The 18,271-nt window shown below is 38.4% G+C and overlaps 1 protein-coding gene across 5 annotated transcripts in view; it reads right to left on the reverse strand.

Moving 5' to 3' along the window:
* Positions 1–18,271, reverse strand: part of ZZZ3 (zinc finger ZZ-type containing 3) — a 97,695-nt gene that overhangs the window by 30,335 nt on the left and 49,089 nt on the right. For all 5 annotated transcript variants that reach the window (XM_060232047.1, XM_060232049.1, XM_060232050.1 and 2 more), the window contains exon 2: positions 14,567–16,125. In XM_060232047.1, the coding sequence (XP_060088030.1) occupies positions 14,567–16,074 (1,508 nt within the window). In that variant the 5' untranslated portion in view covers positions 16,075–16,125. The remainder of the gene's footprint in view (positions 1–14,566; positions 16,126–18,271) is intronic.

Consider the following 18,271-nt stretch of genomic DNA (forward strand, 5'->3'; position numbering starts at 1 on the left):
TGCATTAATTTCCTCCTTGACCTCTGGGAGCTGCACAATGTGTGTGAAAGAGTCACATGTGGCTCCTGAGCCAGTTTGCCAACCAAGAACCTAAATATGGGGCCATATGTGGGGAAACTCCCCACAACATAATTTCTTAAAAACACAAATAACATAAGAGAAGCCATGCTGTATCAGGCCAATGGCCCATCCAGTCCAACTCTCTGTGTCACACACTGGCCAAAACTAAGATGCCGTCTAGAGGTCCGCCAGCTGGGCCAGCACTCCAGAAGCCCTCTCACTGTTGCCCCCCAAGCACCAATAATACAGAGCAACACTGCCCTAGACATCATGTTCCATCCCTACATTGCTGCTAATAGCCACAGATGGACCTCTAATCCATACTGAAGCTGTCTATGCTTGCAGCCACTACTTCTTGTGGCAGTGAATTCTTTGTTTATTACTCTTTGGGTGAAGAAGTACTTTCTTTTATCTATTCTAAACCTATTGCTCTCCATTTTGCTGACAAAATATCAAGCCCTATTGTTAAACAGGCTTCTGAATCTTGAAGAGAAAAAGCAGGATTGCCATAACATGCACTAGGATAGCTTTCAGAAAGAGCTGCTGCTCATCAAATGAGTGACAAGTTTAATTGAAAAGTGGATCCATCTCCACTCTCTCTCTCTTTCCGATGCATGAACAGATAACACTTTCACAAGCACAAAGAAACCTGAGATTTCCTGGGAACTGCCTCCTTCTACTGCAGATACCCATACCACATTTCATATTTTTGGATAGCCCTCCAAACTTTAGGAATAACACAGTGGCCAGCAGCACTAAAGATTCAGGAAAAAGAATTTCAAAAGCAAAACTCAACTTGCAGTTCTCTGTACCATGCCCAATAATTTTAAAAATAAAAACATGTAATAATGACTGCATGTTCTCTTTAGATCACTGTGACACTAAATATAACATGGCGTAAGTTTTTACCTTTAAGCATTTCATATTTTTAACCAGATGTTGAGAGCAGTCACAAGTACTTGGTAAATCCATTCACTATCCCTTACTTCAGTATAATGGTAATTTACACTAATCCAGGGCTTAATAGAGACCTTGGATTTCTAACTCACTATATAGGTGCTCTAACCAATACGGCACACAGTTATTTTGTTAAGAGCAGCTGGGTAACTGTGCTACTGTACTTCAAAATAATTTTAGTTATAAAAATGCACAGAATCTACTCTGAGTCATCAAGCAAAATTGCTTTTTAAAAAAACCCTCAGGTACTTATGTGATTTTACTGAACATGCCTAGAATCAATTCAAAGTTTTATATAATTAAATCTAGACACTTCCAAATGAATATCAATTAAAGAAAAAATATTTTAAATTCTGATATTTCATAATGTTCAAAGAATGTAGAATATATCAGAATTTTAAAAAATACCAATTAAAGAAAAACATTTTAATTCTGATACTTTATAATGCTCAAAGAATATCGAAACTCTAACTTGGCCTCACAGCTTAACTATTATAAAATATAGCATAAAGACTGTAAATGGTTAACTGTGTAAGTTTGTTGCAGCAAAAAATTACACAGTAATCAAGCAGCAGCTTAAAGACTTCAGATGCATTAAGTGTACAACCAATGAACCTGATTTTATATACAGTGGGGGATACTAGAAAGAGAGGCCAGTGTAAAACAAAATTTAATTGAAGTCATCTGTTCATAATGGAATAGTTGTGAGATACTCCTAAAAACAAATATACATCAGGTCTAATGGAGATGAGATAGTGTAACAAATTTAGCATCTGCAAAAGTGGGATATTCAATATGTTAGAGCCAGTGTTCCCTCTAAACTGAGCTAGCTTAGTTAGCCTCCGGGTCACACATTTAAGTCTTAGCTCAGAAAAAAATGGCCCCAGAGCAACCTAACGTATGCATTAGCTCACAACTTTAATGCCAGTAGCTCACAAAGTAGACTTTTTGCTCACAAGACTCTACAGCTTAGAGGGAGTATTGGTTAGAGCACCTATACAGTGAGTTAGAAATCCAAGGTCTCTATTAAGCCCTGGATTAGTACATTGCCTTAAATTTGTTCATGAACTCTAATTCAGCACTTTCATGTTAGATCTTATCTATGAAATTCTTTTGTAGGAGAACAGTAACTTTAAGATCAGTACCAGAATGTTCCAGAAGGATAACATGTTCTCCCACTGGTTTCTGAACATTATGATTTTAAATGTCAGATATGTATCCATTTATTCTTTTGAACAGGGGTTGTCCTGTTTCTTCAATACAGAGGTCATTGTAGACACGAGGACATATATGAAGTTGAAGGATAAGCCCAACACGGTGTTGCTTATGTTACAGGATAATATTTCCCGAGTATATATGAAGTGAATTTATTAACAGCATCGCAACATAATCACACTATGCAATACACATCATAAATAATCCTCACAACATAATTAAGGAAACTGTGAAAGGAGGAACAGCTATAATCATAAACAAGTTGGACTACATACAGTGAGCTACTATCCTTAGACCTTTAAAAAGAAAATAATGAGCAAAGCAGAATTATGAAGAAATTGCCTATGCATACACAGGAACTAATCTATATGAACGCTCAGGAACTCTGGCCAGGCACCTTTTATCTACTGACAAATATACACAAATAAGGCAACATGCGAAGCCCCATCATATCAGGCATCATCACAATCAATGTAGTTAATGCACTCCACCCACAGGCCTTAAACTATTAACACCTAATTACTTGTGTAATACTACTGAATTTCTGTTGAAACTATAATCCCTGAAAATTTCCCAGACTATATCATCTTGGGCATTATGAATGCCAACATCCTCCACAATGACAAACTGCAATACATCAGGAACACTACCCAACAGTACCATTTTGTTACCAAGTTTTGCTATTTTTTTCTCATTTGTAACAACTTGTACCTTCAAACCAATGGTAGAGTCATTGGTGCCTGCTTGATACCAGTGTGCAAATGTTTTCCTGACTGATTTAGAGCAGTGCTTCCACAGTTCCTACCCAGTACCAGTCTATACAACACAGAGATTTTCTCAGTGCCACTACTGTCGAATTCAATGCATCTGAGAAAGTAAGCTCTGATTTACAAAATACGTTTTCTTAATCTTTAAAGTGCTACTAGATTCTTGTGTAGGCAAAAAACATCTGGAGAGCTACCGTTGGCCACCCCTTTGGCAGAGAACATTAATCTCTATAATATAATATAATCCTTTTTCATCACAGGCAAAATTTTCTAAGTACTTCTCAAAACCAACAATGAAATATATAGAATAATGTTCTCTGCCAAAGGGTGGCCAACGGTAGCTCTCCAGATGTTTTTTGCCTACAACTCCCATCAGCCCCAGCCATTGGCCATGCTGGCTGGGGCTCACGGGAGTTGTAGGCAAAAACATCTCGAGAGCTATCGTTGGCCACCCTGATGGGTTCAACAAGAAATCATGTAAGTTTATTTTAATTAAAGATATCTATTAAAAAACTTACAATCAAATCATTTTTATGCCCTTTCTTTCAGATTGTACAGGGTCAGAAACACATCTTCTAGACTGCAAACCCACATTTCTCTATGCAAAAACAGAGGATCACACTCTCAGCAGGCATCCAAACATACTCCAGCATAGTTCAAATTCAGGACACCTATCCTGCCACTACTTTCCAGCAGCAGGAGAGACATGTTTTGCCAGATTATTACAATTAAAAGTAGGTTTCCTTTAAAAACAAAATCAAATTAAAAAAAATTCAACTGTTCTTGTACTGCCATCTTCTGGCATATAAACAGTACCAAAGAAGAGGCTTTTTTTCTTCTTTATACAGTAAGATTTCCCATATTTTAACTATTTTACTTGTTTTAATCTTTATTGTGTAAAATGAGATGCAAGCCGTCCCGAGCCTTATTTTTTGGGAAGAGCGGCCAATAAATTGAATGTAATAAATACGTAATTGATATAGCCAGACATACTATGGACTACAATTTCTTATATAAAAAAGAAACAGATTTTTTAAAATCCTGATTACTCATTATCAACTAGTTCTGCTATTTTATTAGTATTCCTAAACCCTGACCTGGATAGCCCAGGCTAGCCCAATCTCGGTGGGCCCTGGCTAGTATTTGGATGGGTGACCCTCCAAGGAATAACATGGGTGTGACATAGAGGCAGGCAATAGTAAGCCACCTCTAAAACATCTCTTGCCTTAAAAACAAGTCTAGCTTGTCACCCAGTGGTGCATAACACTGGAAGAACTAGAACTTCTGGCTGTCAGACAATCTTAGGATCCTGACTACACTATATACGCTGCTATACAATGATGATGATAAGTATTCCTTGGAATTAGAACATAAGAGAAGCCATATTGGATCAGGCCAATGGCCTATCCAGTCCAACACTCTGTGTCACACAGTGGCCAAAAAACCCAAGTGCCATCAAGAGGTCCACCAGCGGGGCTAGAAGCCCGTCCACTGTGCCCCCCCCCAAGCAGAAGAATACAGAGCATCACTGCCCCAGACAGAGAGTTCCAACAATAAGCTGTGGCTAATAGCCACTGATAGACCTCTGCTACATATGCTTATCCACACCCCTCTTAAAGCTGTTTATGCTTGCAGTCGCCACCACCTCCTGTGGCAGTGAATTCCACATGTTAATCATCCTTTGGGTGAAGGAGGACTGCCTCCAGGTGATACCTGGAGATCTCCTGTGATTACAACCGATCTCCAGGCAACAGAGAACTTTTTAAAAGCTGCTTTAATCCTATAAACCCCTCTAATATGATGTTGGCCTTTACAAAAAACCCACTCCCAAATCTATGCTGCTTTTGTCCAATGTCTCATGGTTAATTCTTATTTTTTTTAGCTGCCTCCCAAGCTGAGCGTCGTTCGTCCCAACTCTCTAGTGTCTCTTGAATGCAACATGGTTTACAGTATTATTAAACTGTCAGCCTATTCAGGTGTGGAATTTAGTGGCTCTACTGCCATTTTACAACCATACCAGGAAGTAGTAGCTAAATTTCTCTGCCAGTTCCTTTCTCCTTAGCAAATAAACTCTGGGTTACATGCACAGCAGGAAGACTGACTCTGCCACAACAATTACTTCATCCTGTGCACATGCAGGTGCTTGCCCCTGGAATCATCTCCATTGCTCTTATAATAATAAAAAAGTGTTATGGCTAGAACAAAGGATTCTAAGATTTATCTAAAAACTGTGTTGAGGTGGTGTATGAAAGCAGAATGCCAAATAGTAGACATTTTAACAAAAAAAAATCCTTATCTCTATTTATGTAACATTTATTAAATGTAAAATTTTATATACATTAAGAATAATCATTGTTGTGGAAAAAAACAGCAACTATAGCCAATGAAGTCTAAGGAATCTGGGTTATTTACTAAATTGACTTATTCTTGAATAATTTGTATTAAAATCCTCAAAAACTATGCTGAAAGCAGGCACAATAGCTTGAGGAACCCACTAAAATCTACTGAGGTTTAAGAAGCCCTCCAAGTTATCTCCCCTCTCTTTGTTGTTTACAATGAGTTTTGTATTCTGATATCTATAAATTTATATATTAAACAATTTTAATCTATATTTTATTAAAATATTTACAGTATATCCCACTTTTCCTCATGGCTGGGAGTGCCGTACATTATCACTCCCAAATCCTTGTCTTGGATCCGTAAACTGCAGTTGGTGCAGAACGCAGCAGCCAAGCTGTTATTGGGTCTCTCTACATGGGAGCACATACAGCCAAGGCTGCGGGAACCACACTGGCTGCCAATAGTATTCCGGATTCACTACAAGGTGCTGGTTATTACCTTTAAAGCCCTATATGGCCGAGGACCTGTCTACCTTAGGGACCGTCTCTCCCCATGTTCCCCAGAGGGTACTTAGATCTGGATCGCAGAATTTACTGTCAATCCCTGGGCCGAGGGAAGCGAGACTGAAGGCTACAAGAGAAAGAGCCTTCTCAGTTGCTGCTCCCCACTGGTGGAACCAACTCCCAGAAGATGTAAGGGCCTTGCGGGACCTTGCCCAGTTCCGCAAGGCCTGTAAAACAGCTCTATTTTGACTTGCCTTTAGTTAAACTACAGTATAAGTAGATGCCCAACATCACTGAATGTAATGGTACCAACACTAGCACCAAAAATTGTTTTAAACTATTTGAAACTGTTTTAAATTATTAATTGGTAATGATTGTTAATTTTAATTGTTTGCTTACTGTTTTATTGTTTGGGTTTGATTGTTGTTAGCCGCCCTGAGCCTGCTTCGGCGGGGAGGGCGGGATATAAATACGAGGAATAAATAAATAAAATCATAATTTAAAACATACAGAATCAGATAAAACCACAAATAATCCTCATGCCTAAAAAACAGCGTCTACACTGCATTAAAAGCTGTGGCAAATAAAATAGTCCTGCAACATTTCTAGAGATGGAATCCCTACCAACACCATCTGTTCCAGAGAGCAGGAGCTACAATAGAATGATGCCAGGTGGGATACTACAAGCAGGAGAACAGTCAAAAGCTGGCATCCTGAGAATTATATTTGGCACAGGGTGTGTGGGTGGGGGGGGGGGAGATATATGGGAAGAGATGAGCCTTCAAATATGTGGATCTTGACCATGAAGGTCTTTAAAGGTCATAATCAGCACCTTAAATTGAACTCCGAAACAGGCTGCCAATGTAGATGTTTTAGAATAGATGAATCATCTCTGTCACCTATTCCCCAGCAACAAATGGCATGTTACATTCTGAACCAATTGCATATTCTGGGTTGTCTTCAAGCGCAACCAATCATGGAGTTACAGCAATAAGGTTAGCAAGCATGGGTTAACTTGGACAGATCAGCTGGCAAACCAAATGCAGCTGATAGATGACACTCTGTATTGCAGGTTTACCCTGCCCTTTGAACATGATTCTCCCATTATATTCTCAATCATTTCGTGAGACAGCTAGTGCAGTTCAAGGGGTTCCTGTGAACTTCAAAGATGAGTGGAGTTTACGTCTCCCCATTTGAGAATTGCCAACATCTGTTATCAGGAAAGATTCTGCCCATGTAATGGAAGGCACCTCGAAACTGTCGCCTATGTCTTACTTCACTGATTTTTATGGGGAAGTGCAGGACTGTATAATCAAACCTATTCTGTCTAGCCTTTATGGATTACCTGAGGTGAAGTTAGTTTTCTACTATCTGACCAACGTTCCCATATCACAAACCTAGTTGCAAAGTATCTTTTCACTGCCACAACAATCAGGGAGCAAAAGATTAGCTCCCCTTCTTGCTATTTGACTGGTTTTTACAACTGAAACTCTATGTAAATTTGCTATGCTGTACTTTTTATTTCTATGCCAATAAAAGTATTTGGATTGGATTGAATTGGATGTCTCCCCATTCATAGTTTGACAATCCCACCACCACCCTGGTTTTTCTTGATCTCATCATCCTTCCTAACCTTACATTCAGGTGAAATTTTAAAAGCAGTAGCTAATGTTGATTTTAATTTCTTTCCAATAGATAACAGAATTCCAGAAAAACACCCTTGGTCAGTACTATCATTTGCACAGGTTCATCACCAGAATGTTTTCAATATAATCACACTTTGCCTTCTGCTTGAATTTATTTTGTTCTGCTAAGTGGCTATACATGCAGATAGGACATATAAGGCAGATTATATAGCCTCTGGCAATATAGTTGATATGGTACCTAAGGTAAGGAGGTACCTCACCTTAGGAGGTAAAGAAGGAATACAAAAAGGGAGCTGTATAGTCACCTCAGATGACTTGGGTAGTGGGTGAGTCATTCATACTTTCTACATACATTTCTCAAAAGAAATCTATTACACAGCCAGACACATCTAAATTTGAACTAGAAAACTATTATTAAAAAATGAGTAATAGGAAATGGTTAAAATATATTTTCCCAACAATGCATCACATTGTATGTTTAGAAGCAACATCATTTATGTATTTGTATCTATCAAGCACCAGAAAATTTCTGGAGGTTAATGAGGATCTTTTAAACTGAATCAAAACAGTCAATTATCTAATTAAGTAAAGCATAAGACTTAAGCAGCTTCTTAAAAACTAGTTCATAACCAATCTTTGTACATCTTGGTGATTTGTCAGACTCTTCCCACAAAGCTTCTAAACAGGATCAATGGAAATACATTCTACTGAGCACTGCGACAAATAGAGATATACCCCAGCAACTGATACTTTACTGCAAGGAGTATAAGAAGGGTTAAATCTCCACATATGCCATTAAAAATTGTATTTTAGTGAATGAAAGTCAAAGTGACAAGGGACAGAGAATCCAGCTACTGCCAAAAGTCTCATTCAAAGTTACTGTGGGAGCTCCAAGGGTGAAGATCAAAATCACATATGTAACTAAGCTCAAGGCATAAGTAACCATTAAATGGCACCTGCTGCTATAGTGGCCATGAGAAATAATTATCCAAATCAAATCATTAGAATTGAAATAGCTTTGATGGCACACAAGGAATAAAGACAGTATTTCCCTCAAATCCAATTCTGTATCTTCTCTGCAAGACAGGGGACGGCTTTAGTAGATTCTTTAAATTAACAGGCATAGGCTCATTGATTCTTCTCTGAAAAGCAGCCAGCTGAGGTAACAGCATTCCCGCACTGCCAACTGCAGCTTTAAAAGGCAATTGAGGATTTCTTCATCTTTAGATGGTTTCCATACATGATCTGCACACATGGCATAAGATACAGATACAGACTGTGGTGTACCCTGTCATGCAACACGCAGGACATATGTATTCCAGTATTTATCAGGACAAATGTTGACCTTCTTTATTTGTAATTTTGCTGCAACAGATTAACATAGCTAACAATTTAATTCTCATGAAGGAGATTCTTTGTGCAAACACTAATGTTGTTTCTCTGCACTCAGATTCTTGCTCTTCATGACATTAACTATCATTGAGACATAATCTAAACTGTTAACTGTCTCTGTGGACCGTAATACTGTGCTTGTGGTATTTCTAAGATGATCAGCACAAGCAATGTTTTAATTCTCCATCTGAGATAGTACTTGTGGCTCAGCCTCCAGTATGGGCAGCTCTTATTACATCTCAAATGAAATGATTAATTGCTATCTTTTCCAGATTACAAGAAAATTACTACTCTCAAGAACTTTACTCCAACTGTATCTTCTTTATGTTTAACATCATATTCCAAGAAAATCCTTTTTCATCACTGAGAATGCTTTCCACCTTAAAACTGTTTATATTGCTGAACATTGTAGTATTAATCAGAAGTGGAAATTAGAGTTCTAAAAGTAGAAACAGAAATGCATACAGCTATTATTTTAGGAGTAGCTGAAATAGAACACCTGTCAACAAGTTACTAATCTAGTTCCAATGACAGCATAGTTGTTCCTACATAAAACACACCATTATCAGCATGGCTGAGCAACCCCTCAATCCACTTAAGAGTTTCTATAAGAACACCGAGCAGCCTTCATTATATGTACATGCACTGAAGTTTCTTCAGGTTTTTTTTTAAAGGATAGAAATCTTTCTCCAGAAAGTGGGGGTTAAGCTCAGCTGTGCATGTGATGCATTGTATTAGTGCTTTATATCCTATAACTCTGCTCCACAAAGTCTGAATCTTTCCTCCAACAGAAGTGGCTGCTCCTTCAGCAGATGTGCCACATCCATTAGAGAAAGATTCCTTAGGCAGGCATAAAGCATCAAACTTTGCTGAGAGGAAGACTGCAAACTTCTTTTAAACATGGAACTCTGAATGCAACCTGAGCAAAAGTTAAATTACTGATAATGTTCTTTTTACAGATTTGTGATCTCCACAACAGAAGCAAATACAGTTGTTCACACTGATAATCACTGGCTTAATTCACTCCAAAGTGGGAATCTATATACCAGGGTGGCCAAATTTGCTTAGCATAAGAGCCACATAGAATAAACATCAGATGTATGAGAGTTGCAAAACATGAACAAAGCTGGCTTCAGGGCGTTTGGCACTTGAGGCACCCTCCCCCCCCCACACCCTTCCCCCCCACCCTTGCCTCTGGCAAGGGCGAGCAGCACCACGGCATGGCTCCTGTGCCTCAGAGTATTCACACAGCCTGGCCACCACTGCACAGCATCCCAGGAGGCTGAGTGATGATGGCCGGGCAGTGTGCATGCTCTGAGGCACAGGAGTCACACCGTGCTCACCTATTTCCTTTGCCGAGGAGACAAGTGGGGGGAGAACCCAAATCAGGCTGCCTAATGAACAGGTCGGCCCTGGACATGAACATCTGATGTCTGAGAGTCTCAAGGAAGGAAGGAAAAAGATGGCAGCTGCCAGCTGGATCAGAGAAGTGATTTAAAGAGACAAATGCCTTCTGTTAGGTTGGTGGGGGCTTTGAGAGTGTGTGAAATATGTGTGAAAGAGCCACAGTTTGGCCACCCCTGATGAGTATCTGTAATCTAGGTCTCTGTTTTGGAAATGGTTCAAATCAATACATACAAATGTCCATACTCTCACCATAAAATGACAGTACTCAATAACATAAACAGAGCCACGAAAACATGGTCTTGTACTCATATATAGGAAAAGAGAATTAAGGTACTATTCACAGATTTCATCACTTCTTTTTTGTGGGTAACCCATCCAGCTCTATGATGGAAATAGACTCCTAGATATCTAAAGCTTTTAACCTGTTCAATCCAATTCCCTCTTATATTCCACTTGACAGGTTTCCAGGTTTTCCCAAAACCCATGATTTTAGACGTATCAAAATGTAAGGCCAGTTTATTCAATTCACAATAGTCTAAAAAGCAAGATAACATCCTTTTCATCCCTATTTCTAAAAGGGGGAATAACACAGTATCATCTGCATACAAAAACAGTGGTACATGCATCACCCCTAGTTTTGGATTATGACCATCAATTCCTTTTAGGAAGGGGGTTAAGTCATTTTAAAAAAGATTAAATAATAAGGGAGCTAAGATGCATCCTTGTTTTACTCCTATGTTAACTGAAATCTTAGGAGTTAGATCACCCTTATGTGCTTGGAGACCAATCAAAGACTTCTAGAGACAAAAGCCTGGATTATAACAATTAAATTCTGGTTACATTTACATTTTAGGAGTAGCCCCAATAGTCTCATTGATTGCATGCTATCTGAACCCCAATTATCTGCATGGCTACTCAATATAGAAAAAAAATAACCATAATTGGGTTCAGTTTTGATGATTTAGTCTCCCTCTGATTAAACGACGACTTGTAGATATTGAAAAGAGAATTAAGGATTCTTGCTTACTCTGAATAGGAATGTCCTCAGAAATTTCACAAGGAGGGTTAAGGAAATTCCTTGCCTCTGCAGTTCAGCAGTGTAACTGAAATGTCTCCATGACTCCAGTGAATACACAAAGAGACCAGTATTCTATCTACAACAGGGATTAAATCCTTTGAGGACAAGTGGAAAAAGGACCTTGACTAAGTTACCAATGTCATTGACATTTGCAGGCAAAATATTTATTCACACTTTTAAGAGAACTTCTTATTCAGTGGTATTTGTAGAGACAATTTCAACTTGCCTCATAAGAAAGCCTCAGAGTTGCCATCATTTAAAAAAATGACCTTACAAAGTTTAAATTTCTGTGGACACTGTACAAATTTCACAATCACTGGATTCAGTTGTATATGGAGCCATCTTATACTAAAATAGACCGCTGATCTGTCTAGTTCACTACCGAGTCTACGCTGCCTGGTAGAAATTCTCCATAATCTCTGGAAGAAACATTTCTTTCTCCAGCACTTGCTACCCAAAGATCCTTCAATTGTCCCAAACTGATCCTGCTTTATCACAGAAGCACAACTCCTCCTTTCAGAGCATACGGGAGCATTTTGGAATATCAAAGCTAAAAGTACCCACCTCAGTTTTTTTCATGTTTTGCCTTTGACACAACATTAAAGGTTTACATACTTGGCAACCTAAATCATGTAAGAATTTGAAAACCTTACAGAAAATGGGAATACTGTCGATTTTGCTCTAGATGTAGATAATAGCTACATTTCATTTATTTATTATTAAACTTGTGAATTGCCCAATCTCTGCTATTGTTTTTGATAAAAACATCAAAGTATTAGACAGTATAAATAAAAAAACACACTTCAACAATAAACAAAAGACTAAAATAATCAGATGGCAGAATCCGTAATTACTCCCCCAAATTGCAGGCAGGGGGAAGAATGACAATGCAGATGCAGGGAGCAAAGGAGGGTACCAGCCAGGATGCAAAGCATCACTGTCACTCAACCGAAAAAGCCTGGCATAATATCTCTGCCTTACAGGTCCTGCAAAACTGCATGAGATCCCATAGGGCCCTGATGGTATTAGGCAGAGTTCTACCAGGTTGGGGATGGGACCAAAAAGGCCCTGGTCGAGAACAGTTGGATGTCTTTGCGGCCAGGGACCACCAGCAGATTGTTATCCAAAGAGCACAACACTTTCCCGAGGACATACCAGAGGAGACAGTCCCATAGCTACGTTAGTCTTTGACCACTTAAGGCCTTAAAGATTAACACCAAGACTTTGAACTTGGTACTCCACTGGAAGCCGGTACAGTTGGCACAGTACAGGTTGTAAGTGTGCAGTCTGTGACATTCCCATCTGGACTTGAACCGCCACATTCTGGATCAGCTGCAGCTTCCAGATCAGTCTCAAGGCCATACCAGCATATGCATGTAAGTTGTTAATTGTTGCTGTGTATTAAGACAGCATATTAAAATACATTAAAACAGCTCTAGCACAAAAATACAGAAACTGATACAGGATGGGTCAAATTGCAAGGCACTGCTAATCATATCTCATCTACTGCCATGCACTTGGAAGTTTAAAATCTTGCTGATGTTATGCTGCAGAACCAGGAAAAAAAATAGAGAAAAAGGAGGAGTTAAGCATGTGTAGAAAACATGATGGAAAAAATAAGGGAGGGGTGTCAAAATGTTTTAAATTCCAAGTTGCTAGGTGTTAAATTTTTGTGAGGGCAGGTAGATAATAAAAAAATTTATGAGTTTCAAACTTTCTTTAAAAAAAATTAAAGACCCCAGATTTCTGTGGACTTGCAAAACTGCTACAGACGAAGTATTTAAAAGGTCTTGCTTCCATCCAGAACTAGCCTAGTTTACATTAACTGGCATGTCTTGAGCAATAAGTATGTTTAACCTTTTTGTTCACCCTGATACTGTCTCACAGTAATGGCTGACAAAGACATAAAAGTGCTTCTAATACATAAAGTATTTCTTTAACCTTTCTGAACTCTTCCAACAGAGAAAAAAAAACTGTAGTGGATCAATGCAACTGCATCATGTTAATTCCCCTAGGGTTGCTATGTCTCCCAAGCCACTGGCAGGAGACAAGGGAGGGGAGGATTGCCAGCTTCAGGCTGGAAAACTCCTGGGGATTTACAGATGGAGCCTGGGGAGAATAGGAACTTTACAATGGGGTACAATGCCATAGAGTCCACTCTCCAAAGCATCCATTTCCTTCAGGAGATCTGACCTCTGTAGACTGGAGATGAGCTGTAATTCCCAGGTCCACCTGGAGGCTGGCATCCTAATAAAAATTTCCACTATGTGTTATCAAGCAAATTATTTATAATCAGCACAGAAAAGACCCAGAGCCAGTAATATTATCAGGTTCTGGGATACAAGAGATAAAAACCTGAAGCTTTGGTTCACAGTGTCCACAGGGATTCAAACTGAGTATAAAAATCACAGCTACCTTAAAGATTAATTGTTAACTATTATTTTTATTCAAAATAAAAAAAATTACCTGCTCTTAAGTACTTTGGCTATTCAATATATAGTGTGCATCAAAGTCCATTAACAAGATATGTAAGAACTCATAACAATATGTCAGGGGCTTTTGTGAAGAAACGTGCACGGTCCCTGCAATTCACAAAACGTTCCAGCTTTTGTGAAAATAATAAGCTTTTTGCTTGTACAAATGTACATATAAGCCAGCTGATGAGACAAGAGTTTGTTATGTTCTAGTAAAACTACCACTCCAGTTAAAGCTAACAGCATCAGAGGAACATGATGATATCCTTCTAATATAGGAATTTAACAACAAAGATCAGGATAACTAATATGAAAGATGGATAGTTCTTTTGCAATATTGTATTACTGTCCTAATCACTAATCAGTTTATACACTCTGCTATGTACACTAGTATCACTATGTAGTAGAAAGAATACATTTCCTTTACTTTGCATACTGGTTAACTGGAAAATTCCCCCTCAAAAGCTATAATGGAACTTGAATTGTAAACATTCAAGTTATGATTCAGATTTCAAAATGAAACAATGTTAAGTGATTTTGACAATTAAGAGCTGAAGATTTCTCAAGAATAATATGCTATAAACTATACACTGCTGTAATAATAAAACATGACAGAAGCCCTCCCAAATAGAAACCCGTTATTTCAAGTGAGACTACTCTAAGGAAGAAACTATGGGTTTTAGTAATAAACAAAAGCAGAATCCATGGTTACCATAGTTACACATACTCTTTGTTGTGTTTCAATGCCACATGATCTGATTCAAAGAAATACACATCAGGTTCTTCCTCATCATCCTCTACAGCATGAAGATTGGCACTCTCTTTGGCAGATGGTAAGGATCCAGTAACAAGTCTAGCCTCTGAAGGTGGTTTGCTTAGTCTTTCATCTACACAGGCCCCAGAGTCACAGACATGTTCTTTCTCACTCTGAATATTTTCTGTGTTTATAGTAGATCCATTGATATTAGTAATACTTGAGTCTACATTCCTCCCAGGGGCACTATGATTGATTTCCTCAAGCTGTCCGTTTTCTCTACATGGAGAATCATTTTTAGTAGGGCTACCTTTGGCTGAGCCTACCCTCCATGGTGATGTTCTCAGGGTATATCTGTGTTCTTGAGGTTCTGATGCTGATGTAATTTGGGTTGAAACACAGTCCAAGACAGAAACTGGTGGTTCAGGGTCACCTGAGGCTGATGTACCACTGCCAAGACAGTTGTCCAAGTTGCTGTTGGTATTTTCAGAAGTCTGTTCCTTTGAGGCACTACTATCCCCCACCACATCTACTTCTTCTTCAGAATCCCTTAATAAAGATGACTGGACTTCAGAAAAGGACCCTGTACCCGTACCTGACTCATGTGCCTGATTAGCAGGTTCCTCAGGCAAAGAGTTGTTTAATTGTTTGTGGTCCTCTAATTTTAACTGTTCTTGTGAGTTTGTGCAAGGCACACTGTGGTCTACAAAACTGTCCTCCTTACTTCTGTTAAGAACAAATGAAGAATGGGCCAATGAGTTGCCGTTTTCTGCTACAGATTTTTCCTTGGATGAACAGGAATCAGCATTGTGCTGTGCAGTATTCCCATCAGGCTGAGAGTCACATCTGATGGCATCTGAGTCTCTCCCATCAACCCCATTGACAGTCTGACAGCCTATGAGTTCTTCAGATATTGAACTATTACACCTTTCTGTACACGCATTCGCTTTTTTAACTTCCCTTTTATCACTATTGTCCAATATAAGATATCGACAAGCTCGTTTACTCCCTGGAGAGACTGCAACATTGTCCGATAGTGAGCTTTTGCGCTCCAATCGTTCCTTTCCTGTTTTAGAGAGCAACACTTCTGAACTATTTTGTGCCTCTGAGCGTAGACAGCGCTTAACTCGCTTTAAAACTGGTGAGACAGATTCCACTTGCTTCTTCTCACAGTTCTCAACAATCTGTCGGTCAACACTATCCTTTTCTGAAGTAGACAGTCCTCTCTTTCTAGGGCTTACCCATAATTCCCTAGAACTTTGCTGCTTTATATCATTTGTTCGTCCACTGTTACTTCCCTTCTGTGTCTGCAGAGATTCTGGTTTCTTCTTTGGAGATCTGGATCGTACTTGTGGAAGAGAAGAAACTTCCTCTGGGTGAGCGATGCTACGGTTTCTTAAAGTTCTGCCACAAAAATTTTCATCCAAACCATTTAACCCCACTGTTGATCTTGTGACACGAGTAGATCGAGAAGCAGCCATACTATGGCAAATCCCTAAAGTATGTTCCTCATGATCCACTCATTCGGAAACCTTCAAAGAAATAAACAAGACAATGAGAAAAAGCATCATCTATAGCAGAAATTAGGCTATCATCTATATTGTTCTACTTAATGGAATATTATTGTAGCTATCTTATTCTGATATTAGGTTAATCATCTAATACTTTTACTGAAGGTTTATAGTACTGAATGCATCGTTATAAACACTAAACTATTAACACATCACAGAAAATGCACTATACTCATCAAATGAAAACTTTTTGTACAATGAAATTAAAACAGCATAACAGAAAACATGTTTTTATAACTGTATTATCTTAATGGCATAATACTAGGTCACCGAGACTTGTATTAAATGATGCTACAAAGCTTCTATCACATTTCAATAACAATGTTCAATTTTTAATTCAAAACCTAGATCCTAATATCTATAGAATATTTGCAAGTGATGTAATACATCATTTAGTCATTCATTTATTCCCAAAATAGGGTATCTGACAACTAAACCAAAATTAGGGTTTTGCCCAGAGGCAGACATATTGATAATTTCTCCATGGACTTTAAGACAGGATGCAAGTAACTCCTTCCCAAGCACAATCAGTTTGGGTAAACACAGAATACAGATTTTTATCTTCTACAGTGAATATAATGGAAGTTGACAGAATTTTGGGCTGGAGCCTAGCAGGAGTTGAAGGCACCTCTGCTCATGTAACCGGTGGGGGGAGCATTTCCATTAATTCACCACTCCAACTATAGTCCTCTGAGCTGTGCAAGACACACACTGCAAGGGGCAGAGGGGTAGACCATTTAGAGAAGGCAAAACTCACCCAGCAAACAAAACTTCACTTCCAATGACTTAGGTGGGTATCAGTTGGCACTTTAAATGGTCTGGAATCACTAACAGAAAGTGCCCAACTATTTGAAACCATCAAGCCAACAAGCATACGGAAATAAATTGTATCAAAAATAATATAGGTATAGATTGTTCAAATGTAGCATTAGTCTTTCGAAGCTCTGCTATGGCATCCCTTTTGCCTGAGTGCTGAAAGTGTCCAGAAGGATATTTCCACCTCCCTTCGCACCCCCCCCACTTGGAATCTCTTAACCATGCACTCTGGGATCTCTTAAAGTTGCAGGACATTTTCTCTTTTGGAAAAGATGTGCATTTCAATACTATTCAATGGCTGGAGCTAGGTTTTATTTTAATTTATTCATTTACTTTGCATACAACATACATCCTTCTCTAATAATTAGGAAAATCCTCAGATATTGTACCCACTTCTACAGTGTTACAGGAGGGACTAGAGCAAAACAGCTTCTTAAAATACATTATACATTGACAGAGATGAATGATGGTAAGTTGAACCTCAGATTCATAGCCACAAAAAAGATTTTCCAAAAACCTGATAGATCGTCATTTATTAATTTTTTAAAAAGTCGTCACCACCCCTTATATTTTTCTTCCCTTTTAAAATCCTAAATTAGTTTTGTGTATATTTTTAAAAGAACAAGTACGGTAATTTCCTTGCATTATCTAAGGTATTATCTCTTTTTGAAATCTGCAGTGCAACTATCAAATTCTTCTTTTCATGATTTTGCATCTGCATTTATTTTTATTTGAAGGCTCAAACATATGCTTGTATTTATAAATAAAAAGGCTCAAGTAGAGTAAAAAGATTATATAGGAACTTAGTGGAAGACTTAACCAAATTAACTCTGGAGCGTTCATCTTTAATAACAACAATTTCTGCCAAAGGTAACATCCTACTACTGTTCTCTCCTAGTTGAAGGGCTAATAAAAATAACTGATTCCATTACCCTGCTGCAACAATTGTTGTTCTTCACTTAACGGAAGGTGACCCTCAATTGGTAGCATTAGAGCAAGAGAAATAGAAAGATGATAATCCTCACCTATAAAATATTGAATAGACAGCTTCTTAATCAAATACCACCAAATATTCACCCCTAGTTTTCACTTTTTTAATAAGGTAAGGTTTCTAGCCCTTTTTGTGGCAAATTTATAAGGGGAAAGGTTCCTGCCACACATTTCTCCTTATAACTCCACAATCAAAAGGGCTAGTGTCTTACTTTTCTTAAAACAAAAGAAAAATCAACCTGGGATCTAGTACATTCTTGCAATAGGGTGTTATAACCAACACTTTCAGCGATATTGCTAT

This window comes from Heteronotia binoei, chromosome 2 (assembly GCF_032191835.1).
Source record: "Heteronotia binoei isolate CCM8104 ecotype False Entrance Well chromosome 2, APGP_CSIRO_Hbin_v1, whole genome shotgun sequence".
NCBI lineage: Eukaryota > Metazoa > Chordata > Lepidosauria > Squamata > Gekkonidae > Heteronotia > Heteronotia binoei.